The sequence below is a fragment of the Ctenopharyngodon idella genome, chromosome 10 (assembly GCF_019924925.1).
Source record: "Ctenopharyngodon idella isolate HZGC_01 chromosome 10, HZGC01, whole genome shotgun sequence".
Taxonomy (NCBI): domain Eukaryota; kingdom Metazoa; phylum Chordata; class Actinopteri; order Cypriniformes; family Xenocyprididae; genus Ctenopharyngodon; species Ctenopharyngodon idella.
Window position 1 is genome coordinate 30,522,541 of NC_067229.1, and position 27,349 is coordinate 30,549,889.

Genomic DNA, 27,349 nt, shown 5'->3' on the forward strand with positions numbered 1-27,349 from the left:
TGATTGGAAATGTAATAAAAAATTATTGGAAAATTGCAATAAATATTTTTCCACGGGTGTAAAAGACCCCCCACCCCCAAATTCTTTGCATGTTTTTGTCTTATTTTTGAACATGTTGAAGCTCACGTTTTACAGTTTCATAAGAACGGGCCTTTTCCGTTACCGGAGCTTGTATAACAAGAAACTTTAAAAATCAGCTCCTCCTCCCTCTTACACTTGCGCATCAGTTAGTCCAAATGCAGAGCAATAGGAGGTCGCATTGAGATCTCACCTTTCCGTTATGTAAGTCTCACTTTATTTAATTTAATTTATTATTATTATTATTATTTTCAAAGAAGCTTTATGAAAGAGCACAACTTAGCCCAGTTTTTTGTTCCCCCAATTCAGTTACTGGAACATCCGGAAAGCAGAACAACTGGAGAATCCAATTAAACATAAAAATGAGTACGAGTTTAATTGACAAATTAATTTACGCCTTTGCGCATGTGTGTATATTAAGTTGCATAGTACAAACTGGTCATTCTCAGCGTCAGGGCAACACTGGAGCGGCAGCTCTCAGACAAACCATACAATGGCAGCACAACGGCAAACTCTTTAGTATTTTAAGTCAAGGCTCGGAATATCAGCCACCGTTAAAACGAGATGGAAACAAAGAGCAGACGCAAGCCAGGCCAATAGCCATCGTTCGCAATGATGATGCGGCTACGAGAACCGACGGGTCAGCTGTTTCTTCTTCTTCTTCTTCTTCTTCTTCTTCACGACCCTCCCAGAACCGCGGGTCCGCGCGTTTGCCGTCAGGTATCGGTGCGCGCGGTGGTGCCTCGCGCTGGTTATCAGGTGGCGATGGAGCGCGCGCCAGAGGATCACACGGCCGCAGGAATCACACGGATCAGCTGCAAACATCGGTCAACGGCACCGACAGACCCGGTGATGTGATGGTCGGAGATGATCCTTACAACCCATACAAGTCTACAGACCCGGACAACCCGTATTATAACTATTATGACACGTACGAGAGACCCCGTCCTGCACAGCGCCCGGGATATGGCACAGGATACTTCCAGTATGGTAAAGACCGATTCTTTCTTTCTTTCTTTCTTTCTATCTTTCTTTCTTTCTTTCTTATCTATCTATCTATCTATCTATCTATCTATCTATCTATCTATCTATCTATCTATCTATCTATCTATCTATCTAATCTACCTTTGGTAATTGTTACACCTCATATTTTTGTGGATTGTAATGGTAACTTCCCAAATAAATAATACAAATTAATTAATTAATTTGCATGATTATTGTGGGTTAAAAGTGTTTTGCAATGCTATGGCAGAAATCAAATAGAGTAAAAAAAATTACTGGCTAAATGAAAATACATCACTGGAGCTATATGAAAACTATACAGTTAAAAAAGTGTTTAAAAGTCTTGGCACCAAGTAAGGCAGGACTGGTGATCACTCAAAAAAAAAAAATGTGCATGACGCCATCGGAACCACCTCTTGTATTTTAACTGCATAATTGTGTGTTTTTAATTTAATTAAAACTGTTAGTTTAAAATAAAGACATCTTTGCAGCAAAAAAAGAAAAGAGAAAAAAAAAAGAAAGTTGTTTGGCTGCTCAGGGTGGTCTGATTGGATGGTTTTGGGGCATTTGTCAAGTGGTCAATCTGGTTTAAGCTGTTATTTTTATAGTTCTGTGCATTTTCTTGTATCTTTTAATAAAACTTTTCAGTGCTTCATAGGTTTGCCTGATCTTGTGGGAGACCCATACTACATTCAAGCATCCGCCTACGTGCAAAGAGTTCCAATGTACAATCTCAGATGCGCCGCTGAGGAAAACTGCTTGGCAAGGTATTATTACTGATATAAAACAGAAGAACGTAATCAAGATTTTTGGCGCATGGTTCCAGTCAGAGAAGGAGAGTTAGTACACTCGCATTCCTCCGAGTGTAACAGATGAGTCATGAGAACTTATTTAAAACCCATGTGGTACGAACATCCTATAACTCAAACCAGTTCTGTGAGAGGGGAAAGAATTAAACGAAAGTCCTGCCACGATGGGAAGTGAGAAACTGTACAAACAGATTTCACATAAAGCTGTTTACATGGAAAAATTATCACATGCTTGACTGCGAAACACATTACCGGGGCACACAAGAATATAGTCTAGTCCGGTAAAAGGAGTGTTTCTTTGGAAACATGCATCTGTAGTTGTTCCATGCGCGCTTGAAATGTGGCCACGGGGCCAAGATACACATTCTAAAAGCTGCTAGAACAATATGAGAAACTCAAAGAATGTCTGATATTTTGTAACCGCTGTTTTTGTTGAGCAGCACTGCATACAGGTCCAGCGTGAGAGACTACGATACACGTATGTTGCTGAGGTTCCCGCAGCGAGTCAAGAACCAAGGTACCTCCGACTTTCTTCCCAGCAGACCGCGCTACACCTGGGAATGGCACAGCTGCCACCAGTAAGTCTGATTCTGACAGGTCCAACCATTTGCAGCATTTTCTGCAGTTTTCTCACTTGCATCTTCAGTAATGCATCACAGACCACTATTAAGAACTCTAAAGGCAGAAGATATGTTGCAATGAACTGAATTCCTGCATGATTGTGAAGCTCATTTGCGGCTTTATCATGGTTTAAGTGTTTTATCTGAATCTAGTGCTGGTGGTGCTGTTTTTACAAGGAAAAAGGTCTGTGTTCTTGTCTAAATGAAAACACTTAGCAGAGGCCCAGTATTGTTGCTTATGCTTCAGTCGAGTCAGTAATAGCTCACTGCATAGTTTCATCCTGAAGTAAGCTGCGTCTCACCACCAACTATGGCGTACATTTGGACAAGCTCCAGTGTATACAATGACTTTAGGTCTTGCGCATAAATGGGGCGTAAGGCCTGTGTGCTGATCTGCATTTATTTGACGTGTCATAATATGACCATTTTCTGCTTTTCTTGCCTGTTATTTATTTATTTCTTACTGCACAGAATGTTCTTTACATTGGGGCTACTGAATCATCCAATATGAGACTATTAAGTGTGTTTTTGGCTATACTGCAGTTTTCCTGCTCAAAAATTTTTACCCCAAAATGACCATTTTGAATCAATTACTCAGTCCAAACCTGTATAACATTCTTTATTCTGTGGAACATAAAAGGACAGATTTTGAAGAATGTGCAGGTCGCTTTTATTCCATACAATTACAATGAATGGCAGCTGGAGCTTTCAAGCTGCAAATATGATGCAAAACACCATAAAAGTAGTCTGTTTGACTTATGTGCATTATTTACAGTCTCTTGAAGTCATTTATGTAGCAATGTCTGATTTGTGAATTGATTGTTCTTTTATTCAATTAATTATTGATTCAGTTCACGAATCACTGAATAATCCAGTCTCACAAATCTGAATTGTTAGTTCACAAATCAGACTGATCTGGTTCAACTCAATAGCTATGTTTCAATCTGAAGTTGCAAATTTAACTTATACTATGCAAAATTGGAATATCACATAAAACATTTGCAAATAAAGCACCGTTTCATCACATGTGTTCAAGAGAACAAAATCATCACTTCCTGGGAACTTGGCGCAAAATATCTGTAATAAAAATGGAAGCTGCTGCAATCGAGGAAGCCACTGTGGCTATTTTATCCTACATCATAAATGGCTAGTGTCTCAGAGCGCAGTAAATGCAGTCATGCATTCGCATTTCTTCGGAGACAGTTCTGGGAGGTCATCATTATACCAAATCATTTTGATGACAGACTTTGGCTCAGGCATTTCAAAATGACCAAACCAACAATTGAGATGCAGTGCAATGAAATTGTTGAGGCAAAGTCACATTACATTTTTTTTTGTTGCGCATCAAGTGTTTTATCGGTAAATGTGTTTCCATTGTAGTTCTTCTTATCTGATAAAAAAATTATCTGCTTCAATTGAATGCGAAAGTTTTTTTATGTGCACATCTTGGTGTTTCCATCAAGTGTTTTTTTTATGCAATATCCCAAAAAATGCGCATAAAAATAGGTGGATGGAAACATAGCTAATGATCTGGTAGCAGTGATTTTCAAATTAACAGCTTACTGGAGGGGAAGATTAAATTTCATTCTGTTCCTCACACAAAGCTATCGAATGGCTTAGGAAGAAGCTTTTATGGTGCGTTTATAATGCTTTTGTGGTGCTTTTGCTGCAATTTTGAAGCTCAAAAGTCCCTATTTATTGTAATTGCATGGAAAACAAAATATGTTCTCATTTTTGAACAAACAAAGAAAAAAAACATGAAAAAATAAAAGTAAATCATGAGACAATGTTTATTTTTGTGTGAATTGTCCTTTTAACATTGAAACTGTTTGCGGTGAACTAAGCAGAGGCTGGTGTGGTGGAAATTCCTGCTCACACACTGGCCATGGAGTTCATCTGGAAAGGCTCCGCATAACATTCTTCTCTGCCTGAAGTTCTGATACATGTCCCAGTGTTAAGGAAATTCATTAATTGGATTAAAGCGTTGAAAACGAATGGCAGGCAATCTAAATCTGATTAACTAGCCCACTTAGCAACGCAATTCCCAGAGGCAGGCAAAATTTGAAATGCACCGGTTGGAAATCATGCGTGATGATAACCTGATTGATTTTGTTGTCTCCAGGCACTACCACAGCATGGATGAGTTCAGCCATTATGACCTGCTGGATGCCAGTTCTCAGAGAAGAGTTGCAGAAGGACACAAGGCCAGTTTCTGTCTTGAGGACACGTCCTGTGACTACGGCTACTACCGACGATACGCTTGCACCTCCCACACTCAGGTCACATTCTTTTATTAAAGTCGGCATGAAACGAAAGTTGCGATAATCTTTTCTTCCCTGTTGTGACATGTTGTCACCTTGGATTTATAAGGTTCTATCTGACATTTGTGTCAAAATTGAGTTATTCACATCAGGTATTCACAAAAACTTTGAAGGTCAATATCTCAAAACTGCTCAGAATGCAGTTAGTACCTTATAATTCCAAGATGGCGATATATCCAGCTTCTTGAGCAAGAAAAAATATAGGACAGGACTTGATTTTGTCCATGGGGAATTGATTGGATGGTTGTAGTTTGCTATTGGTGGATCTCATGTGAGTGACAGGTTGTCCCGCCCTTGCGCCAGTAAACACCTCATCAGAGAAGAGAAGAGATGTCGCTGCGAGGAGGAGGGGGAAGTTATTTTCATTAAAGATTACGAGGCACATGAATTAAAAAAAATAGATGTTCATGGATAAATCGTTTATAATAAATACGTCAATATAATACGTAAATTATATAATACGACAATTCGTTTTTTTTTAATATATAAAAAAATATGAATTGTCCATTTTGAATTCATTGTGACTTTAAAGTAATTATTTATGTATATATTTTTATGATTCTGTTCCAAAACTACAGAACTGAAATGAAACCTCATATGTGACGTATTTGGAATGCTCTGCTTTGGTAGCAACTCTGTACATTATAAGAATATTCCTTCTCATGAAAAGCACAACAGACTCGAGTCACAACTGATTTCAAAAGACTTTGAGGTTAGCATGTTGCTAACCACAACCAAATCAAGCCCCAACCTACATTTTTTTTTTTTCTTTTAGAAGATGGATATGCATCACAATAGGGAAGAAAAGACTATTGTAACTTCTGTTTCATGCCATGTTTGATCCTTTAACCTTACTATAGCAGTACCATAGTTCAGTCATGGCATGATATGGTAACACCATAGTACTTTGTGAAAAATAGTTTTTTACATTGTACTTCAAGGTACATCAAATTACATACCTTTACCATTTTACATGTGCTGAAAGTATACTGTTGTTGTTGTTCCAGGGTCTGAGTCCAGGTTGTTATGACACTTACAATGCCGACATCGACTGCCAATGGATAGATATTACCGATGTGAAACCTGGAAACTACATCCTCAAGGTTTATGGCCTTAATCAAATTAATAGTTACTGAGTTATTGTATTCAAGAAATATCTTGTTCCTGAGTTCCAGCCTGTTTTTCCCTTTCTGGTTTAGGTTAGTGTAAATCCCAGTTACCAGGTGCCAGAGTCGGACTACAGTAACAATATTGTGCGCTGTGAAGTACGTTACACCGGAAACTACGTTTATGTTTCAGGATGTCATATTTCGCAGTGAGTATACCTCAAAGTTCATCCAAAAATGAAAATTCTGTCATCATTTACTCACCCTCATGTTTTTCCAAACCCGTAAGACTTTTGTTCATCTTCGGAATACAAATGAAGATATTTTTAATGAAATTTGAGCGATTTCTGTCCCTCCATTGACAGCTACTCAACTACCACTTTGATGCTTCAAAAAGTTCATAAAGAGATTGTAAAACTAATCCATATAACTTGAGAAGTTTAGTAAAAAATCTTTTGAAGAGACACGATCATTTTATATAATGAACAGATTGAATTTAGGCTTTCACATATAAACATTGATCAGGGAACATAAACAGAAGCTCAGCCGAACCTGCTTAACATGCAAGAACAAACCTCTTGCGGAAGCTCAAACATGCTGCGTAACATGAGAATGAACCTCACTGGTTCTTGCGAAAGCTCAAACCTGCTGCGTAACACACAGGAATGAACCTCGTTGGTTCTTGCGGAAGCTCAAATGTGCTGCGTAACACACGAAAATGAACCTCATTGGTTCCTGCTGAAGCTCAAAAATGCTGCGTAACACGAGAATAAAACTTGTTAATTCTTGTGGAAGCTCAATTGTGCTGTGTAAAACACGAGAATGAACCTCATTGGTTCTTGCACATCAAGCAAATGTGCTTGAGCTTTCATTTACCATAACTGATGTGTGCGCTGATAAATGTTTTTATGTGAATAAAAGCCTGAATTAAATATTTTCAGCATATAAAGCGATCGAGTCTCTTCAGAAAATTTGGACTAAATAATTCAGTTCATATGGATTAGTTTTACTAAATCTTTATGAACCTTTTGAAGTGTCAAAGTGGTAGTCTTTATTTCTGTTCTGAACGTAAGTCTTACAGGTATGGAATGACATGAGGGTGAGTGAATGATGACAATTTTCATTTTTGGGTGAACTAACCCTTTAAATATTTCAAATGACTAGGGCAACTGCATCGAGTTAAATGTAACGTATTAATGTTTTTGGTTTATTTCAGGTATTAAGAATCTACTAAATAAGGAATAGGGAAAGATCATCAGAAACGAAGTTTGATTATAAAAAACCTGCGACATAGTGAACAGATAAATGGACGGCGGTCATGGGCCACTTTCCTGTTTGTGAGAGCCAATAATCAGCAGGGCATTTTAGTGTTGACTATGCCACACAATATAAAAACCTGAGGCATAAGTACAGTTTTACAGTGAATTGCATTATTCATTTTTTTTTCTTTAAAAAAATTATTAAACAAAAACAATGTTTTTATAAGTGTCCAGGGTCATATTGTGCTGGATTCTTCCTAAAAATTGGATAAAATGTTGGTTATACTGCCAGAAACCGCCACAGTTTGCAGAGAAACCACATATTCCCCAAATCATTCTGCATCATTCTCTCAGACTGATCAAATATAAAAATTAAACCTTCAGATGTTGATCCACACTGGGGTTTTTACCTAAAACATGCTTTTTTGTGCTAGAGCGATGCTTTTGTTGTGTATTCTAAGTAGATATTTATATATAGATACTCATATTACTGCAACACGTTTTATATATGAAATGAAAATTACTTGAATAAACTTCACACTCAGCCTTATAAAGTGAATTTGTCTTATTTGTATTCTGACTTGGTATTGTCACATTATGATAAATAACATCATAAATTGTGCTTAAACTTCATAAAATGTTGTTTGGCCACCTCAGGTGGTTAAAATAAATGTTATATGTGCTGTTGTGTTTTACAAATGTTTTATATGAGGTTTACAATATTTGTAAAATTTTGGGATGTGTCTGAACACAGTTTTGTGTGATTTCTTTATTTTCTAAAAATGTAAAATATATTTTGTATATATATACGACCTGTCAGGCCAAGGAAGAGGAGATGGTGGATATAATCGTAGCCGTAACTTTAATAATAAACCAAAAACACTAATAATAAACCAAAAACAAATAAGATAATCCAAATTGCAGGAGGAGACAAATGCAATAGCTTTGGTGTGAAGACGAAGACAATACTGGACTATACTGAGTAGAACTAAACTGAGGGCTTAAAAAGCAAGAATAACAAACTGAACAACAAACAGGTGATCAAAGCAATCAATAACTAGGGCTGGGCGATTTTTCCGAATTTAATGTTTTGCCTCGATTTTATTATTTTTTTTAAAATCGAGAAATCACGATTTTGAATAAAAATGTTAGCAAGCGTTACAATTAGACATGTTGACAATACAGCAATGAAAACCGCATTAGGAGAAGAAAACGATCCGACCTCATGATGGCGCCGGCGCGCCTGATTAACCGCTCTCATGTGACGCTCTATGAACGTAGAAAACATCACTATTCTGGCTGTTCATTCAGAAATGCGTTATTGCGTTTATTTTCTTGGCAAATTCTATATCCATAAATGTAAATTCTCTAACAACAAACCAATTTTTCTTGTTTTTTTTTTTAAAGAATTTAAAATGTACCTTAACACTATTTCATCCTCTGTAATTAAGAAAGCAAGAAAAACAACCTCAATTTGTAATGATTTTAATTTGTATACTCTAATTGAAATGTAAACTAATATCTTACCCTCTTTTTTCTTTTCCTTCTTTATTTTTTTCTGTTTGCTAATGTCATATTTTTTTTTGTTCTGTATGTTCAGATGACATTGTACATAATGTGGATACATGTTGTATACCATATACAAAATTGTATATAATTTCATGTCATCTTTATAATGTTTGCAATCATAATAAGAGAAAAAAAAATACAATATAAAAAAAAAAATGCGTTATTGCGTTATAAAAATGAGACGCAGGCAGTGGAATGAGAAAAAAAGGGCAAAGTTATTAAACGCGAGTTGAGCTTTTTTTAACTTGACCGCCGTGTTTTTAGAATGCCGTTTCAGGGGTGAGACGCTGCAAAAGACGCGAGACACAAGTGCAACACCTAAACATGTCCGCCAAACATAAAAACAATAGGACAAATAGCGCAATGGAATGCAAAAACTGGTAAACCTGTTTGATATTTCATGTTTGCATGATGGTGACAGCAGATAAAAGCTGCTGTTGTTTTCTGTTTTTACAAAGCATTTGCTGTTAATAATAGCCTATTACTGGTGTTATTTATTGCTATTACATTTTGTCTAAGAAATATTTAGCATTTTCTTATTTTATATTATTTCTGAGTATATAGGATGTGTTTATAAGTTTGTAGCCTACAACATTTGCCTTCATATTTCAGGCATATTTCTGCAAAGATATTTAACAAACTGTTTTACATTTACACCATGTTGATCACTTCATGTGTGGTGCACTTGGAATGGAACTTTTTTTAACCAGATTGTTAATAAAGAGAATGTTACTTGAATCATATTGTAGTTAAGTTTTTAAGTTGACTAGTTAAACAGTAAAAAAAACAAAAAAAAAAAAAAAAACGAAATTGGTCAATCGTTCTAAAAAAAATCGAGATTTTATTTTTTTGCCATATCGCCCAGCCCTATCAATAACCATGACCATGACAAACTAATGCATCATCAGTAGAACAGAAAGGAAACAAAGGAAGCAGAAAAGCAGATAAACAGTTCACAACATAATGGAAACCCGACATACATCAAATTAAAGTCCTTTAATCATTTGTCTTACAGTAACTTTGGTAACCGAGCTGAATAGATGATGTTGACAACTGATATAAAAATCAGTCATAATAATATGTTTAATTGAAAATACAATCAGATATAACTGGAAACCTCAAATGCATTTATTACAATACATATCTCCAACAGCAACCATCTTTACTCATTTAAAGGAACAGATCCCAACTAGCTACCTGACATGGCTGGAAAATCAAGCTCATCGTTGCAATGCAATATTATCTGCCTGCAATACCGGAGGCTGCACTTTTAGGGCCGCAGCAGTTTCAGGACTGCATTTCTAGGACCCTAGTTTTTTGTGACAGCGCCATCTAGTTTAAATATTTAAACAGGGATACCAATGGGTAGGTTTAGGGCTAGGGGTTGGTTAATATATGAATTAAATTTAATCAGTAGCATTACCAACGGGTAGGTTTAGGGCTAGGGTTTGGTTAGGACAATATATAAATTAAACTTAATCAATTTAACAACTAAATCATTGCTTTAATCATTGCATCCTAGAAATGGTCCTGAAAATGCAGCCTCCGGTATTGCAATGTGTTATTCTGATGTATTCTCTGTCAGAACGATAGGTGGCAGCATTACATCTGCAGACCAACCGCTGAACCTCCTGCTTGCGATGGAGAAGAAGCGCGTGGAATATTTTTAATTCTTATGTCAGGCGTTCAGTGAACTCGACAACCAGTAAAATTACACCGTAGGGCCCACCAAAATCTCTTACAGTTATTTGACTTGGTGTGCCACATAATTACTGACAAATCTCGTTGGATCATGCATCCTATAGAAGTGTCAATCCCGTCTTTTCGATCAGAGGGCAGTAACGTGGAGAAGGGCTACACGGTGAGTTCAACAGCTACTTTCAAAATGAGCCAGCGGGTGTAAACACGCTTCCATTGATAAACGTTAATAATAAACATTAGACTTTACCTCAGTGAATAACAATAAATGTCGGTTAATACGTAGACTTTTTGGCAGTGTCTCAACCTAGTGAGCTGACTACTTAGAGCATGTTTGGGCGCGTTTGAACACTCCAACCGCGCCTACGATGCCAATAAATGATCTCTATGTTTTGATATATCCTGTATTTAAAGTAAATTCATCCTGATATTTATGAGCCATCTCAGTTTATTCAAATAGACTGTATTATATTTGAAGGAAATGATGGAAACTCACTTTGTCTTGCCAGGTTTTTAAGATCGAGGTGCTCATGTGTGGTAGACAGCATACTGTTGAGAAACGATACAGTGAATTTCACGCCCTGCATAAAATGGTAAGCACGCTTAAAACTGCTAACAGTACTCTTTATCACACTGCAATAAAATACGTAATGGTATAATGTATTTGGTAGTAAAAACGTGGATCAGAAGAAACTGGCAATGCACATTGTGGTGTAAACTAACATTCATTAGTTGTAAGAAGTGTGAGTATCCAGGGCTCAACCACAACAATGATAATTTATTTTTATTTTTCTGTATGTCAGAAAGCCTTCAGGTAACACATTTTTACAAGGATCTATACATTAACATTAGTTAACGCGGTAACTAACACAAACTAGAGATGAACAATTTATTGCAGCATTTATTCCTCTTAATTACGTTATGACTCAGTTGTAAATTTTGTTGTAAGCAATCATGTCAAATATGAAAGAAATACATAGGGGAAAACACGTATAAAAAACACAACATAAAAAATATAAAAATTCAGTCAAATCTTTTAATAAACTCATAAGGCTTCAAAAGTCTAGCAGTTTTGTTATTGCGTAAGTCTGGGCATGAAATTCGAGAATTGTATTCAAGAAGGTTTGAGGCACAAAGGAGAATTAGACCTTTTTGTTTGTGAATGAAACATTTTGCATACAATATAAAGAAATTGGCAACACATTCAAGAGATAAATGATTAGGGTTTTCTGTAGGCCTGATAATGAAAGAGCTTAAGTCAGATCAGAATTCATCAATGTCAAAAATAAAAAATAAACTGCAGCTGTTTCTTCTAATACACAGCAGCAGAATGAGCATGTCCCATCAATGTCAGAAAATGTAGAAATGGAAGAAGTAACAGGATCATTTTTATTTTTAATTTAAAAATGGGCTTACTTAATCATATTAGAGATATAAACTTTCCAGGTACTTTTCCAAACTACAACATTTCACACGGATGGCCATCCGAGAAAAGATCTGATGCTACTTCCATTTCTGTTTATATTTTTAAAAATTATCTATATTATGGCTATATTTCATATTTAAATGTGTTTATAATTAATGTATTTATAAATTAACATTAACGTAAATTATATATATATATTATACACATATAATTTATAAAACGGTTAGTTCTTGTCCTTGATTCTGATTGGTCAATAGCTGTGTTTTATTCACGATAAAACACGGCTATGACCGCTTCACCCAACGGTTCTGTGTATCACTACACAACACCCTTAGCAACCACTCTTAGCAACGTAAACATATGTTCTCAACTGATATTGTTCATTGAAGCTTACAGTATTATGTATAAGGGTATTGTGAGAAAGAGATCGAGTGAGCGAGTTTATTACCTGCATTCAGATTTAACATTTTCCTTCAGGTCAGTCCTATGTTCATAATTAAAAATGTTTAAATGTCTGATGTATTATCTTGTCCTTTTAACAGTTAAAGGGTTTTCCCGTGACATTTGTCAGTTGCGTCTTGTTCCGTGTTCACAACAATTCAGTCTTTTCAATATAAAAGTCTTCGCTACTGACTGACACACTCATAAAGACAGTCTTTGCCGCCATCTAATGGCGTAATAATGTAACTTCTGTTGCTGTTCAAGGGTCAGGGACTATTTTTTTCCAGCGGAAGGAAGGGTTTTATTGAAAGTTTACTTCATGAAAGTTGCATTGATACATATTTTTGGCTTTAATATTTGTATTGTGTGGTAACCATTTTATAAAAGCAATAAGGTACTCGAGGCTAGTGCTGTTTCGTGAATAAGTCACTGCCCTTCAGCCGTGACTTATTCACGACACAGCACAGCCTCTCGTACCTTATTGCTTACATATTATATGTATTATTATTAAATAATTAACAATGAGCAAACATTTTTACAGCATATAATTTAGGATATATATATATATATATATGCTCAAAATGTTTGCTCATTGTTAATTATAATATATATATATATATATATATATATATATATTCTAAATTATATCCTAAATTATATGCTGTAAAAATGTTTGTTCATTGTTAATTCATGAAATCTAATGCATTAACTAATATATTTTGACTTTTACTGCGAAGTGGGACTGTCCTGAAACATTCATACAGTCATCCCAGGGTGATTCCAAAGAAGTGCCAATATTTATTATTATTGTTATTATATAACCGCATGTACATGTGAAAAAGCAGTGTTGCTCAAGTAGTTCCTTGGAAAACAACTGCAAGTTTTCAGCAAATTTCTCAGATCAGCAGAATGTTTTAGTTTTGTACATGTTATTTACTGTATGTGGTCAGAAAGAATGTAGTTGAGTACATTGTGTGCGTCAGTACATCAGGACTATGTGATTGTGTACACTGAGGAAAGAGGATATTTGACATCAAATATCAGATGAAGTGGACTTTTACGCAATTTACAGTTTTGGCAAAATGCAGAAATTCCACTTGAAGAATGTGCTTGCCCTGTATGTAAACTCTAGAGACGCCTGCTGGCAGTTTGTAACATGTTTTTCCCCCCCTAATTACTATTTCCATAGCTTAAAAAGACTATTAAACCTCCAGAAATCCCTTCAAAGCATGTGAGGAACTGGGTTCCTAAGGTCCTTGAGCAGAGAAGACAGGGACTAGAGCTCTACCTCCAGGTACTGATCCGTTTGCAGAACAAATGAAATCACACAGTGACAAACAGCCCCTTTCCTGTATTCTGGAATAACCATTTGATTTTTTTTGTGCATGTGTGTGTAGACTATAATCATGGAAAATGAGGTTCTTCCAAAGATATTCTTGGATTTCCTCAATATCCGCCATTTCCCGTCACTGCCAAAAACTGAGAGTTGTGGGTAAGGCTTTATAGTGTGTAATTTTGTCTGAAGTAAAGGCCTTAGAAAGCAGACTTTTAGACAAACAAAGACTTTTCAATATAGTAATTCAAAAAAGATCATTGTACAATGAACGTGTGTTAAAGTGATTATTCTTTCTGTTTAGATCATTTGAAACTGAATCAGAGGAATCAAGGTATGTCGGCTGCTTTGCAATTTTTACATCTGAAAAAAGCACAGAATGTAAAAATCCAACCATTTCAGAAGCATTTTATGTGTGACGTGCTCTTATAAACGCATTTTTGAGAAGTTATTGCGCTGCCTGGGAAATGACAACACCCTCGTGATGAATTTCACAGTCAGCTTTATGTTTTTAACACTGTCATCAGAAGCTGAACTAGTATGAGTCATTCTGTTCTCTCTGACCTTTCCTCTCCAAACACTGCAGTAAACTGACACATCAACCAGCACTTCTCTTCCAGAGGGATCCCTATCTGCTGCCTGCCACCAACGGTAAACATCTTTCAGCTTTAAGTTTTTCATCTTTAAGAATGCAGGTGCATTCATGTTTCCTTCACTGGTCTTTGGGAGTGACAGATACACAAAAATATTGTTAAGCATATATATTAAAATATATAAAAAAATAATAGATATTAAAATAAATATATTAAATAATATACATAAAATATAGATAAATATTAAATGTATATACTGACGATTCAGTAAGATTTTCCCCTGTAGTCAATAATTTTATCCCTAAAAAGTTCACCCAAAAATGAAAATTATCCCATGATTTACTCCCCCTCAAGCCATCCTAGATGTATATGACTATCTTCTTTCAGATGAACATAATCAGAGATATTTTTTAAAAATATCTTTAGTCCTCCAAGGTTTATAATGGTTGTGAATGGGGGGCCACGTTTTGAAGCCAAAAATAATGCATCCATCCATTAAAAAAGTAATCCATACGACTCCAGGGGGTTAATAAACTTCTGAAGTGAAGCGATGCATTTTGTAAGAAAATTATCCATATTTAAAACTTTATAATTTCAAATAACTAGCTTCCGGCGGACGACTGTACGCAGAATTAAAAACTTGATTTTCACCACAGGGGGTCTTTAAAAGTATTTAAAAGAAGTGTTCACCAAGGCTGCATTTATTTGATCAAAAATACAGTAAAAACAGTAATATTGTGAAATATTATTTCAATTTAAAATAACTTTTTAATTGTAATAATTAGAATTGCAATATTTTAAAATGTAATTTATTCCTGTGATGGTAAAGCTGTATTTTCAGCATCATTACCCTAGTCTTCAGTCACATGATCCTTCAGAAATAATTTTAATATGCTGATTTGCTGCTCAAGAAACATTTCTTATTATCAATGTTGAAAACAGTTGTGCAGCTTAATATTTTTAATGGAAACAATGATACATTTTTTTTCAGGATTCTTTGAGTAAGAAATTTAAAAAGAACTGCATTTATGTGAAAAAGAAATCTTTTGCAACATTATAAATGTTTTTACTGTCACTTTTGATCAAATTAATGTCTCTTTGTTGAATAAAAGTTTTCTTTTCAGTAGTGTGTATATATGTGTGTATATTGATATTGAACTTAAAGGGTTAGTTCACCCAAAAATTAAATTTCTGTCATTTATTTCTCACCCTCATGTCGTCCTAAACCCTTAAGTTGATGCAATGAACGCAGTGCAGAATGCCGGCTCAGCATAGAGACAGAGCGACACGCGTCATAATATGAAAACACACCCATCGGGAGGAAAAAACAATCCAACAGTCCCCATTGACTTTATATAGCATGAGGCTGCCTCCTTGTCATTTCTGACTTATAACAAAAAATAGAACAATGTCTAAAAGCTGCTATGTGACATGGTGTACAGCAAACAAGCTAAAAAACCCAGAACTAAGTTTTTATAAGCTGTCGACCCCAAAAAACGAATGTTTAAGGACACAAAAGTGGATACAGGCAGTGAGACAGAGCGCAACGGGTCATATTACTATAAGAACTACATTGGAGGGGAAACAATCGCTGTGTGTTGAGCACAATTTTAGAATGTTTTAGCTAGTCGTTAAATGTGTGCCCGGCTTTAGATGACTCATGCACTCGCTGAACCACAGGTTACTATATCTGAATTGAACTGAGCTGAGACTTCAAGCAGTCTAATTACTGTTCATTTGTCACCGTGTAGTTAAAGCTTCAGAGTCTTGTTGCAATAAATAGTATTTTACTGAAAGACACCCTGCAAAAACAATCCTGTAATAAACGCTGCATATGTATTATTTGACATATAAATTCAATGAATGCTTTTCAATTGTTTGCAGATACGTTTTCAAATATGGTTATTGAAGGTGTGATACGTGGAATATTTTATCCAGACTTCCAGCCGAGGTAGATCTCAGCACTGCAGACGGCATCACAAGTTCACGGATGAAAAAAGGATTCATATTCATACACCAACACTAAATCACGCAGCACCAGTTTAACAGACTCACTCATTACAGCCTTTAGAGTGTAGTTTGGTTTCAACACTCCTTGAGATTTTGTTTTGTTTTTGTGTTCTGCAAATGTAGTAATTGAGATTTCGTTTTAGTGAACATACATATTCATATTGCCGACTGCCGAATCAAGGTCTCATTTAATATGAGAAGTACCTCCGCATGTATTTGCACATCTCTCCTCGTGTCATATATGAGGTCAGATGGATTCTCATCCACTGACTGTATGTTTCTCAAGATGAGGTGACTTATCAAATAAGGAAGTTGTTGGAAGAGCCTTGAACCTTAACATTGTTATTGAATTATTGTATGAACGTTATTTACTTTTTGTTTTTTGATGTGGCAATTGTTGATTACCAGCTTATAATTTGCAAAAAGGGAAGTAATGGGTGAACCAAACCAGTGTAAAGCCAGTGTGTATATATATATATATATATATCTTATGTCCAGCCCAGAACTGTGAAAAAGAGTTACTGTTAAAAGTAAAAAAGAACTTAATTTACCATGCAAGTTAGCTTTGCTAACCTGGAGCTAAGTAAATCCTTTTCAGTGGGTTAACTTCTTTGTAAATGCAATTTAGTCTGGACTAATATTAGTCTAAAATTTTTAGGAACTTCAGTGTGTAGTATGAAAGCATGTGAACACTAGTTTTAAAAGCTTTTACACTACTGATGGAAGTTGTATTGGTGAAGATAATGCAGTTTGACAGGTTATATGAGACAGCTGTTCAACTTTAAATGTTATAAAGCTAACAGCAAATGAAAATGGATTTATGTACCATTTCAAGCAGATCTACAGAATTTCAGTGTTTGTTTTCATTTATATGTCTTAATTCTGTGTGTGGATGATGTGCCATTCCATTGTTTTATTGTTGACACTTTGGATTGTCTCTTGCACTTTAACAAGGGTGAAAAGATCAGTTGTAACTGAATATCATTTTAAACCTGATAGCAATAAAACATCACACATTTATTCTATTTATACTTTGTCACCTCTCAAGCCTGTTATAATGACATGTTGGGTTAGTGTTGCACTTTGTTTATTCAAAAACTGACACATACAAATTCCAACAGCTTTCTTGCATTCTCAATCCCACAATAACAGTTCGCATATAAAAGAAGGTTGAGTTCATGTTGCATAAAACGTTTTAGGCCACCAAGCTTTCAAAAATAGCATTTTGCATAATGAAACTTATGCATTAACAACAATTAAGTACCTGTCCATGTTTGGCACTTTTTACTGCCAAGATTTTCCCAATTGAAAGATGGCCTGATCATTTCTAAGATTTTGAGATTAAACATAGCAGGATCCCTTAAGCACAAATGAGTGAATTGTAAGATAAGAGCTTCTCACAAAAGGCCAAGTTTCATTTAGTTTTTTTTTTTTAATACTGAAAAAGTAATGGTAAATTAATTGCTTTTAAACTCACCAATTACTTTTAAAGACTCTGTTAAAAAAGGACCAAGTAAATCTTAGTGTCATTATTACTTAAATATCAGTAACCAGTTAAAAGGGAATGAAAAAAAAAAAAAAGAGAAAAGTTAAAGGGATAGTTCAACCAAAAATTCTAAATATAAATTCTGTCATCACTGTTCCAAATCTGTATGACATCCTTGGAACACAAAAGGAGAATTTTTTAAGACTGTTCCCGCTGTTTTTTCCCATACAATGAAAGTTGAATAAAGACAAACTTGAACAAACTCCAAAAAACAGAATAAGGTACTGTAAAATAGTGTTTTACGACTTGTGCACTACAGTAAATTCCAGGTCTTTTGAAGCCATATGACAGGGCCATGTTAAGAACAGGACCATTTTAATAATTATTCACAAATCTTAACAGTCATATGGGTTTAGAACAGGGGTTCCCAAACACATTCCTGGAGGCCCCCCAACACTGCATGTTTTCCATGTCTCCCTAATCAAACACCTGATTCAGATCATCAGCTCATTAGTCGAGACTCCAAGACCTGAAATGGGTGTGTCAGATAAAGGAGATATGCAAAATGTGCAGTGCTGGGGAGGCTCCAGGAATGTGTTTGGGAACCCCTGGTTTAGAACAACGTGAGGGTGTGTAAAAGATTTTCATTTTTGGGCTTAAAAGGGGGGACAAAAATGACCAAACTGTAAACAGTAAATCTTGGAATGCTCCAAAAATACTGACCTACTAAAGCATTTGTTCATTTGCTGCCAGCCAGCAGCTCAGTAACAGTCTCTTTTCTCACAGCTCTCCGTGGCCCACCTCGTCTTTAAGACGCTCATCTTGATTGGCCTCGCTCTCGGGTTCCTTCAGGTTGGCGTAGGCCACTTCTCTTGTCAGTTGCTCTAGCGGTGGCAAACCTACAGCCAGGTTACGCAAAGCGATGGCTGTCATCAGGAACCTTAAGAGATGAACCAAAATAACACAATTCATTTGTACTGTCATGATTGTAGACGTTTAATATCTCACTTAATACCTCCACATACCCTCGTCTAATCGAGTAGTATTTCTTTGAGGCAAATCTCTGGAACCTCTCAACCACAGAAGCTTCTCGACGCTTTTTCACCTCCTGCATGCGCTTCTGCCGCTTGAGGAAGATTCGTACTACAGGGTCGATCACGCTGTTGTCTGAGTCCTGGTCGTCGAGACCAGTGATGAGCGGCTGCAGCTCAGGAGGCAAAGGCTCTGTTTCTAGAAACAGCAACAAGTTGTTATGTCTGCTTCTTTAGGGTAGCTACACAAAAAATAAAATGGCTTCTTTTAGCCCCATTGATGTATAAAGATCTTATACTACAAAAGGCAAGAAGCTTTTGAACTAGACCAGTGTTGCTATTGTTAAAGTCACCATGAAATCAAAATGGACAATTCTTATATTTATCATGGAATATTGCAGTATTTATTATAAATGATTTATCCACGTGCATAATTTTTTAAAATTCACGTGCCTCATAATCTTTACTCAAAATAACTTCCCCTCCCTCTTGCAGCAATATGTCTTCCCTGATGAGGCGTTTACTGGCGTGAGGGCGGGACAACCTGTCACTCACATGAGATCCACCAATAGCAAACCACAACCATCCAATCAATTACCAATGGACAAAATCAAGTCCTGCCCTACATTTTTTTCTCGTTCAAGAAGCTGTTTCACTCGGATATACACCACAATAGGGAAGAAAAGACTATTGTTTTTGTTAACTGAAATAAAATATAAATATTAGATTTAGATTATTTTAGATATAATATTGAAAAAAGAAAATTAGAAATGTTGCCTTGGCAACTGACTGAAATAAGTTGAAGTTGAAGTACTAAAATTACTAAAACTGAAATAAAAAGTAAGTAAATCTGAATGGAAATGTAAAACAACAACAACAACAACAAATTAATAAAAATGACAAACATAAAAATTACAGTAAAAGCTGTAAATATAAAAATAGTATATAAATAATAAATACTAAAAGAACACTTAAGTATATTTACAAAAAATCTGTTCATATTGTAAATAAAGATGTTCTGGGTTTTGTTGCAGTTTGTTTTGTGGCTTATTTTTATTTTTTATTTTTTACACTGAATTTAATTTGAATTCATATAGTTTGTGTGAACAGCAGTGTTGGATTGAAAAATAAATATGCACAAATCAAAGTAACTATGTTAAAGAGAATAATCTGATCATGTGAAAATTATTGGTAAATGACAAAGAAATATTTTAATCTGAAGGAATTTGTAATAGCTTTGAAATCAAAGCTTTCCCATGTAACCGAAAAGTGACTTACCCGTTCCATTGCGCACTTTCTCCTGAAGCTCAGAAAGCTTTGTGAAGTTTTTCTGAAGCTCTGCCTCAGTAGTATTTACATAAATGTACATGTAACAGGATGGCCCTTCAGACACAGTGTACACCTTATGGTACGCACCAGCTGGAATCTTAATACACAATAATGAAATGTGTCAATATAGATACAAACATTAATATAATAGTACAAATTTAAAAATGTTACAGAGGAACAAATCAGAGTTTCATTATAGAGGAATGGAGAATTGTACCTGCATCTTTTCTCCTGGTTGTAAACTGTAGTTCTTTTTCTCGTCCACTATTTCAACCCTCACTTGACCCTCCAGGACCTGAACACTGGTGTTCCCAAGATCCTCACTGACAAAGTTTTCAAGATAAAGGCCTGTGGATGTCACATCAATAATAACTGAGCATCTGTGTGGGCAAATTAAGCAAATGTATTCCAGTAAAAAACAAACAAACAAAAACAAAACAAAACACAGAGATACATACCTGGAAAGTCAGCAATGAATACCACCTCAGTCTGGTTGTCTAAAGACCCCTCAATCTCCTCAAATTTGGTTCTCCATGGTGAGAGGTCAACGAGTAGTGGCATGAGCCATGAATTGGGGCGGAATGGTGACCAATCAGCTTTTACGATGTCAACGCGTGGGTCAAAAATCCTATTAGACAGAAGGAGAGCCATATTGAAATAAAGGCTTTTAAACTTTGATGTCAGATCCTTGGACTATCCTTTTGTCTGTATGAATCAAAGAACTTCTAGCAGTGTAAATTGAACACACAATAAATAATCATTATTAACCTCTGTTGGAAACGGTCATTGATGGACACCCAAATGTCAAAGTAAATCTCTGGGTCTGAGATATTGAAACGTGGCAGATTTTCACTGAGGCAAGTCGCGTACTGCTTCAACATGTCTCCATGGTCTTTCCATCTCCGGCTCTGAGTGAAAACCTGCACCATATTGGAATCACATGAGAAGATAAGCATATATAAAAGAAGAGCATAACAATGTAGTGGTACAATTTAAATGAAATAAAGGATATTGTTGACTAAAAACAAGTTAAGCTCTATTGATGGCATTTGTAGCACTAGCATGTTGATTATCACAGGAAATGACTAATAGAGCTTAATCTGTATTTACCCTGAAATATTTCTGTAAAATAGTTTTGACTCACTCCAGGGTTCAGATATCCAACCTCGCCTGTTACGCCATCTCTGTAGGTGATCTTGACATGCTGGTGTGAGCGAGAGTGAACCATCATGTCCCATGAGTAGCCATACAGTCCATTTGTCCAGTTATTATAGCCCTGTATGGCACAGAGATTAAATTTTTGTCTTTTTTTTTTTTTTTTATATTTTTTCTATATATTTATCATTCTTTTTATAATAAAATAAAAAGTTAAATTATCATTATTAATTAAATAATAATAAATTACATAAAAGTTAAATTATGTGATTAAGTTAAATATTTATAAATAATTAAATAATTAATAATATTTATTAAATAAAAGTTAAATTATGTAATTAGGTTAAATAATTATAAATAATAATAATTCTCATCATTTATTTAGATATTAACGTAACAATTTAACTTTTTATTTAAAAAAATTGTTTTTAAGTGGACTATCTGGGTGTTCTGGGTGGTTGCAAGGTGGTTGGTTACTGGACCAAGTCTGTATGACATCCTCTAGACATGGCTCAGATCCCACCTTCAATGTAGGACTATAAAGATTCTTTCATCAGTTTACTGTCTGCCATGTGCAAATCGTAAGTTTGCTTGTTTAAATGTAAATGTAATAGCAATTGTACGTAACAAGATGCACAATTTGAGGTATTATTCATGTCTATAGCATGATGAGTTACATGCCAGTGTTTAATTCTTAGGATTACAGTAGAAATGCGTTCAAATCTCTACCCATAAGTATGAGCAATAGTAAAAGTGATGTTTGCCTTGACGTATCTACACATACTCAGCATGACAGTCTCTACCCAGCAAGGCATGTGATTCCTCTTCCAAAGGTTTGTGCAGATATTTGCTTTGGTTCACTATCTGTGTTTACATTGATTGTGAAAGCGCTGTATCCTCTGATCAAGTGAACATTCTAGACCAAACTGCACTTAAACAACATAGTGCAGTTTAAAATCACCTGTGTGATGAAGTGTGAGTATGGCAAGAAGAGCTGCTCTGTGATGTAAAGGATGGTGAAGAAGGCTCTAAACTTGTGCTTGAAGCTCGGTGTGGTGGGTCTGGCAGCAGCATGGGCCTCTTCTTGCTCTCTGGACACACTGGGTGGATTTGGATACACGCAGGAGGAGCTGGGACTCGGGGCAAGAGAGATGAGGGGCAGTACAGGCCTGAGAAACTCTGGGAAACGGCCGAAAAAGCGTCTAGGCCAGTCAGGGTAGCAAAAGAGAGGGCTTGTGGCCAACATGGTGTAAGAAAACATTCCTGAGGATTAAAAATAAAGATCATAAAGGCTTCATAATCTCAAATCTTTTGAGTAAACTTGTCCTTTAGCATCATTTTTACCTATGCTAAAGAGCTGGGAATTCATGCAGTGGAAATAGCTGACAAAGAAGATGGCAACAGGACGTGTGGCATCAAAGAAAAGCAGATAGCCAGCTGTGAGGTCTAAGATCAGACCACCACCATGGACCACCATCAGACTGACCAATTCAACAGGCAAGATCAGTCTGAAATAGAGTGAGGGAGAGGAAAAAAAGACAAAATTAGGTCTGTCATAATCATGAATTTTGTGCTGACGATTAACTGTCATACTATCATTTGAAATTATCAGCTTAATATGGTTTTGTTCGTGTCACTTACAGTGCAAGCCTAATATGTTAATTTTTTATGATTAACTTGGAATCATATATAATAAAAAGTAATAAAATGATTGAAATTTAATCTGCACAATTATTGCGGTTATCTCAAATAATTTTGATTAGATCAAATAACCACGATCAGACGGTTTATAAATAATCGCGACAGGCCTAGACAAAATATGGCTATGTTCAGACTGCAGGCAAAAGTGGGCCAAAACTGTTTTTATCATAACAGTGTGAACAGCACAAAAAAAAGAAAAACGAAAACAATACCATTTAGTCGTAGTTCGCTTAGCGTTCACACTGTCATTTTTAACACTGAACCTAAAGATACAAAAAAATATATATTTTGTAACAGAACTTGTCGAAAATTCAAAACAATGCTAAATGTGCTCGCTGTATGTGCATAGCCTACATATGATGGTATATGATGGAGCTGACAACTCATGAAGAGCTTATAAAATGTGTAAAGGGGTCAAAACAGCGGCAGGAATGTCTCCGTCACACACACAAACAAAGATCTGCTGCGAGGAGACGCCTGTACCGAACTGTGATGGGTGACATCGCGACTATGATGAAAAAAACAAAACAGGTATGTTTAAGCATTCTGTCCTTTTTAGAGTGGCATCTTGTGACATAATGTCCTGTTTTTGGTTTGTTTAGATGTCTTTGGTCTGTGTTGCGTTCATGTTTCTATCGAACCGCACCAGAGTTTGTTTGAAAGCAGACCGACACCCACCTTTTCATGGGTCTTGGTCCGATTTTTTGATGTGCACCAGGGTTCGGATGGCAGCGTTCACACTTATTCAAATGAACTGCACAAACAGAGCAATCGCACCAGAGTCTGTTTAAATCTAACCAAACATGCCAAGTGTGAACACACCCTTAGATTCCAATTTGGGCCACTTCCATGTGTGGTACTAAATCAGACACAGGTCGTATGTTTTGCAATGCAACCTCAATCTGAACAGTCATATCGGAATTCATTGTAACTTTTACGTCACTCTAGATCGACATTTGTCACAATTATTTGCTGACAGGAGTCACTCTAAAGTTTTTACATACCGGTGGTTCTTTGGTCAGTCGGTTAATATGGAAGACAGTTGTGACAGTAGTCACTGAAGGGATGGTGAGGTCTATCACAGTGACAGCTCTATACAAGCAAAACTTGAGGGAAAACTGTGCACGAATTCACTGTGCACATCAGCTTATAAATGAACATGTGAATGCTGACTTCAGTAACCTCTGTGTTTACTTCCGTATGACTGTGCTGCACACCATCTTGTTATTGTTCTTTTGCGCATGCGGGTCAGTTTGGGACTGCGATCAGTTCACACTTGAATCTGATATTGGCCACATTTAAAAAAATATTGTGAACAGCCAAACAAAAAAAATCAGATCTGAGCGATAAATCAGAATTGAGCACTAAGACTTGCATGATAGCCATGATACTGATCCATAACAACAATGTGTCATGCTAGGGCAGATGTTGTTGGAGGCTAATATACTCACTTGAAAGGGTCAAATAACCAATGGTGTGCCAAGTATTTCATAGAGTACCCTTCCACCCAATCAGCATCAAGTTTCTTGACTCCAGCGATGAAGTACACTATGAAAATCTGTCAAAGGCAATGCACATTCACTGTCTTGTCATAACTTTATCTATGTAGATAATGTCCTACAACACAGGGATGTTTCAGATGTTTCAAATCTAAATACATCAGCTGACCTGAGTTCTCAGCAAAGTGTAGTTCCACAGCGGTACATGGGCGTTCCTCTTCCTGGGGTTTCGGAGTCCATCTAATGACCTGCATTAAAACAATGTTTTGCTTGTAAAGTGCACTTGTGCTATTTTGTTCAAATAAATGACTCCTGGATTGATGTTTTGTTTTGTAATGCATTTTTTTTTAGTATGAGCTAAGTGTCTAAAAAGTTTTTGGGGCCACTGTATAGGAAATGTAGCCTTACCAGTATCTGTTGGCGTCCATGAGCGTGAGCTGGAAACCGATAAGTCCGTACAGATAAGAGTGATTGTTCCAGGTCGTTTTGTCCAGGAAGAAAACGTACCAGTAAGTGGATATAAACATCAGACAGGCAAGGCGATAAAAACAGCCAAGCATGATTCCAACAGCGCCTACAAAACACACAAGAGTGCATGATCAGTCTTGTGTCTTCTTAAAGAAATACTGTGTTCACATCTGTCAAATGACACAATGAGTTCTAGTAATAAAAATACCATTTAATTTCTCCATTCTGGCCGACACCAATAAGCCAATAATTATTTTCAGCAATAGCTGATCACTGATAAATGGCCAATAATACAATTCTATACTGTTTTTCTAAATAAATTAAAAACAAAATCCAATGTTAAATGCTACAACAGAATTTAGGCATCAAAACATTACAATGTACAGTATAAAACATAGATATTAATTTTAAAGATTACATTTAACAGTGTTATTAAGCTATTTTAAATTATTTAGTTTTTTTTATTATGTTTTTTAAAGATTAACTTTCAGTGTGTTAAATGATGGAAAAAGTAATCTAAATGTAAAAAATAGAGACATGTACAAACTAAAATCGACAGAGATAAATTTAAAAACTCTCAATATCGGCCAAGAACTTGGATTGTGTGGATAGTGCGGATTGTGAATCCCTACAAAAAAATATTTGTATTAATTAATAATAAAATATATTTGAATAATTAATTAAAAATATGAATAACTGTATACATATAATGTGTATACATAATAATAATATATATATATATATATATATATTTTTTTTTTTTTTTTTTTTTTTTACAATTTACATAATTATATTTAATATTTATAAAATTCATATTTTAATATAATTAAGTCAATATTTTTATATTGTGTTATTGTTTTGAAATTATACATCTCAGAGCAGGTTGGTTTAGTTCAAAGTCAAAAACTCTTTACTAAGGAATTTTTTAGAAATGCCTATGATGAAAATGAAAGGTAACTCCAGAATTCCAGAAGCAAGGCCACTAGAAAAGTGGGCGGTCGCTGTTGCATTTCATAGAGAGTTTTTCGAGAAACTCACCAAGGAACATAACAAAATACACAAAGAACATCCAGTCCATGGGAAGGGGCTTCAGAAAGTTGAAGAGGGGGAAGCGGCACACTGGCGCCCCATCTAAATACTTGTAGTCCAGATGGCTCAGGCCTCTCTCCTGGGTGATGTCCAGTGCCATCAGCATACCTGAGAAAATACAGCACACATCAACACCTGAACCACGATTTGGAATTATGGATGCTGTAAAAATCACTAAACGAGGACTCACCAAATAAGAAACGGAAAATGCCCAATGAGGCCGGGTCAGTGGGGCGATTGAGGAGACACACCAGCCGATGCCATGAGGACACGTCTTCTTTCTCAAAGCCAAAGAGACGCTTCATGGTGCTAGTCTGCTCTGAAGGGGGCAAGGTTGCCTGTTTGTTCTCCTTACTGTTCTTTTTCTTTGCAATGGACGGTTCAACGTATGGAGCACCTGCTGAAGTGACAAAAAGAATCTCATTAATATCTCAGTTGTCTCTCATAATCAGCAATGAGATTAAACTGAGAGTGAATTGAGATTTATCACAAGTCTCCAGTATCTCAGATTTTTCTCCTGAGAAAAACAAAAAATTATACTGACACACATCACCCCTAGAGTTTCAGAAGAGATCTCAAAAATGTCTCAAAGATGCCAGTTTTCTGTATGAACTCAAATATTTCTTGTTGATTTTGAATCAAAATAATCTGAGATATTCTGACCATATTAATTTTACGGCTTTATACGCAAATATTTATATCAGTATTTGTATTTGTCAGTGTCACTTCACTGAAAGAATTTTAGGAGAAACATCTGAGACAAAGTTACCTGAATAAAGCTAAACTGAGAACGCATAAGCTATAAATAAGTAACCTCTGAGGAATACAATTTCTTATTAGTACACTAGTAGTATACTACAATACTACAAAACAATACTTGTATTGTTTTCGACTCAACCTAGATAAATCAAATTAAATCTACACTTTCACACTATTAATACACTTTTTTTTTTTTTTAATCAGACGTTATGTACACCCTAAATAATCAGATGCATAGTAAAGATAATGTTATGCAAAGTTATCTTATAGTATTATATCCATCTCTTTATGCCACTTTTACTGTAGTAATACAGTATTTACCTGCTGTCGCGTCACTCGCCCCTGGCTCCATGTTGCAGGTTATGAAACCAGTCTGCACTAAACGTTACAAACGTTTTGTCAGTCTTAAACCGACCGAAATTCTTTCACATCCGATACATAGGTAGATTACAACACTTCAGAGTGAGGTACGTGTCAAACAGACACACAGCACCCTGAAAGGTTAGCTATCCGCAGAAAGGTAGGCGACTATGTCGATATCTGGACGCTCATTGGCTGGTTCCGTCC

At 35.8% G+C, this 27,349-nt stretch overlaps 3 protein-coding genes across 5 annotated transcripts; 2 read left to right on the forward strand and 1 right to left on the reverse strand.

The window, feature by feature from the left end:
• Positions 1-127: 127 nt before the first annotated feature.
• loxa (lysyl oxidase a) lies at positions 128-7,749 on the forward strand. Its single transcript, XM_051908919.1, has 8 exons — positions 128-282; positions 388-1,068; positions 1,739-1,847; positions 2,330-2,467; positions 4,632-4,788; positions 5,838-5,933; positions 6,030-6,145; positions 7,153-7,749. The coding sequence occupies exons 2-8, from the start codon at positions 441-443 to the stop codon at positions 7,157-7,159; spliced, it is 1,251 nt and encodes a 416-aa protein (XP_051764879.1). The 5' UTR covers positions 128-282; positions 388-440; the 3' UTR covers positions 7,160-7,749.
• Positions 7,750-10,309: 2,560 nt separating this feature from the next.
• Positions 10,310-17,290, forward strand: snx24 (sorting nexin 24). Of its 2 annotated transcripts, XM_051908920.1 has the most exons (7): positions 10,331-10,625; positions 10,972-11,055; positions 13,519-13,623; positions 13,727-13,821; positions 13,967-13,996; positions 14,249-14,313; positions 16,140-17,290. In XM_051908920.1, exons 1-7 carry the CDS (start codon positions 10,557-10,559, stop codon positions 16,208-16,210), a joined length of 519 nt encoding a protein of 172 aa, XP_051764880.1. In that variant the 5' UTR covers positions 10,331-10,556; the 3' UTR covers positions 16,211-17,290. The 2 variants fall into 2 exon arrangements, with proteins under 2 accessions (XP_051764881.1, XP_051764880.1); XM_051908921.1 differs by lacking the exon at positions 10,972-11,055 and having other exon boundaries at positions 10,310-10,625.
• A 45-nt stretch (positions 17,291-17,335) lies between these two features.
• Positions 17,336-27,344, reverse strand: ggcx (gamma-glutamyl carboxylase). Of its 2 annotated transcripts, none has more exons than XM_051908917.1 (15): positions 27,104-27,344; positions 26,214-26,423; positions 25,973-26,131; positions 24,875-25,040; positions 24,636-24,714; positions 24,419-24,525; positions 22,611-22,774; positions 22,228-22,529; positions 21,256-21,387; positions 20,880-21,031; positions 20,570-20,739; positions 20,329-20,459; positions 20,061-20,208; positions 18,777-18,981; positions 17,336-18,691 (listed from the first exon to the last, which is right to left on the reverse strand). In XM_051908917.1, exons 1-15 carry the CDS (start codon positions 27,132-27,134, stop codon positions 18,532-18,534), a joined length of 2,316 nt encoding a protein of 771 aa, XP_051764877.1. In that variant the 5' UTR covers positions 27,135-27,344; the 3' UTR covers positions 17,336-18,531. The 2 variants fall into 2 exon arrangements, with proteins under 2 accessions (XP_051764877.1, XP_051764878.1); XM_051908918.1 differs by having other exon boundaries at positions 26,214-26,420; positions 27,104-27,320.
• Positions 27,345-27,349: the final 5 nt, after the last annotated feature.

What these genes read in the sequence shown, in the direction of transcription:
- loxa (XM_051908919.1), top strand. Translation starts at nt 441, where the DNA reads ATGAGTACGAGTTTAATTGACAAATTAATTTACGCCTTTGCGCATGTG. An exon ending in CTTGCACCTCCCACACTCAG is followed by an intron (nt 4,789 to 5,837) that starts GTCACATTCTTT and finishes TTGTTGTTCCAG; the next exon opens with GGTCTGAGTCCAGGTTGTTA. An exon ending in CTGGAAACTACATCCTCAAG is followed by an intron (nt 5,934 to 6,029) that starts GTTTATGGCCTT and finishes TTTCTGGTTTAG; the next exon opens with GTTAGTGTAAATCCCAGTTA.
- snx24 (XM_051908920.1), top strand. Translation starts at nt 10,557, where the DNA reads ATGCATCCTATAGAAGTGTCAATCCCGTCTTTTCGATCAGAGGGCAGT. An exon ending in GACTAGAGCTCTACCTCCAG is followed by an intron (nt 13,624 to 13,726) that starts GTACTGATCCGT and finishes ATGTGTGTGTAG; the next exon opens with ACTATAATCATGGAAAATGA. An exon ending in TCTGCTGCCTGCCACCAACG is followed by an intron (nt 14,314 to 16,139) that starts GTAAACATCTTT and finishes AATTGTTTGCAG; the next exon opens with ATACGTTTTCAAATATGGTT.
- ggcx (XM_051908917.1), bottom strand. Translation starts at nt 27,134, where the DNA reads ATGGAGCCAGGGGCGAGTGACGCGACAGCAG. An exon ending in CATTTTCCGTTTCTTATTTG is followed by an intron (nt 26,132 to 26,213) that starts GTGAGTCCTCGT and finishes GTATTTTCTCAG; the next exon opens with GTATGCTGATGGCACTGGAC. An exon ending in TACTACTCGATTAGACGAGG is followed by an intron (nt 18,692 to 18,776) that starts GTATGTGGAGGT and finishes TCATCTCTTAAG; the next exon opens with GTTCCTGATGACAGCCATCG.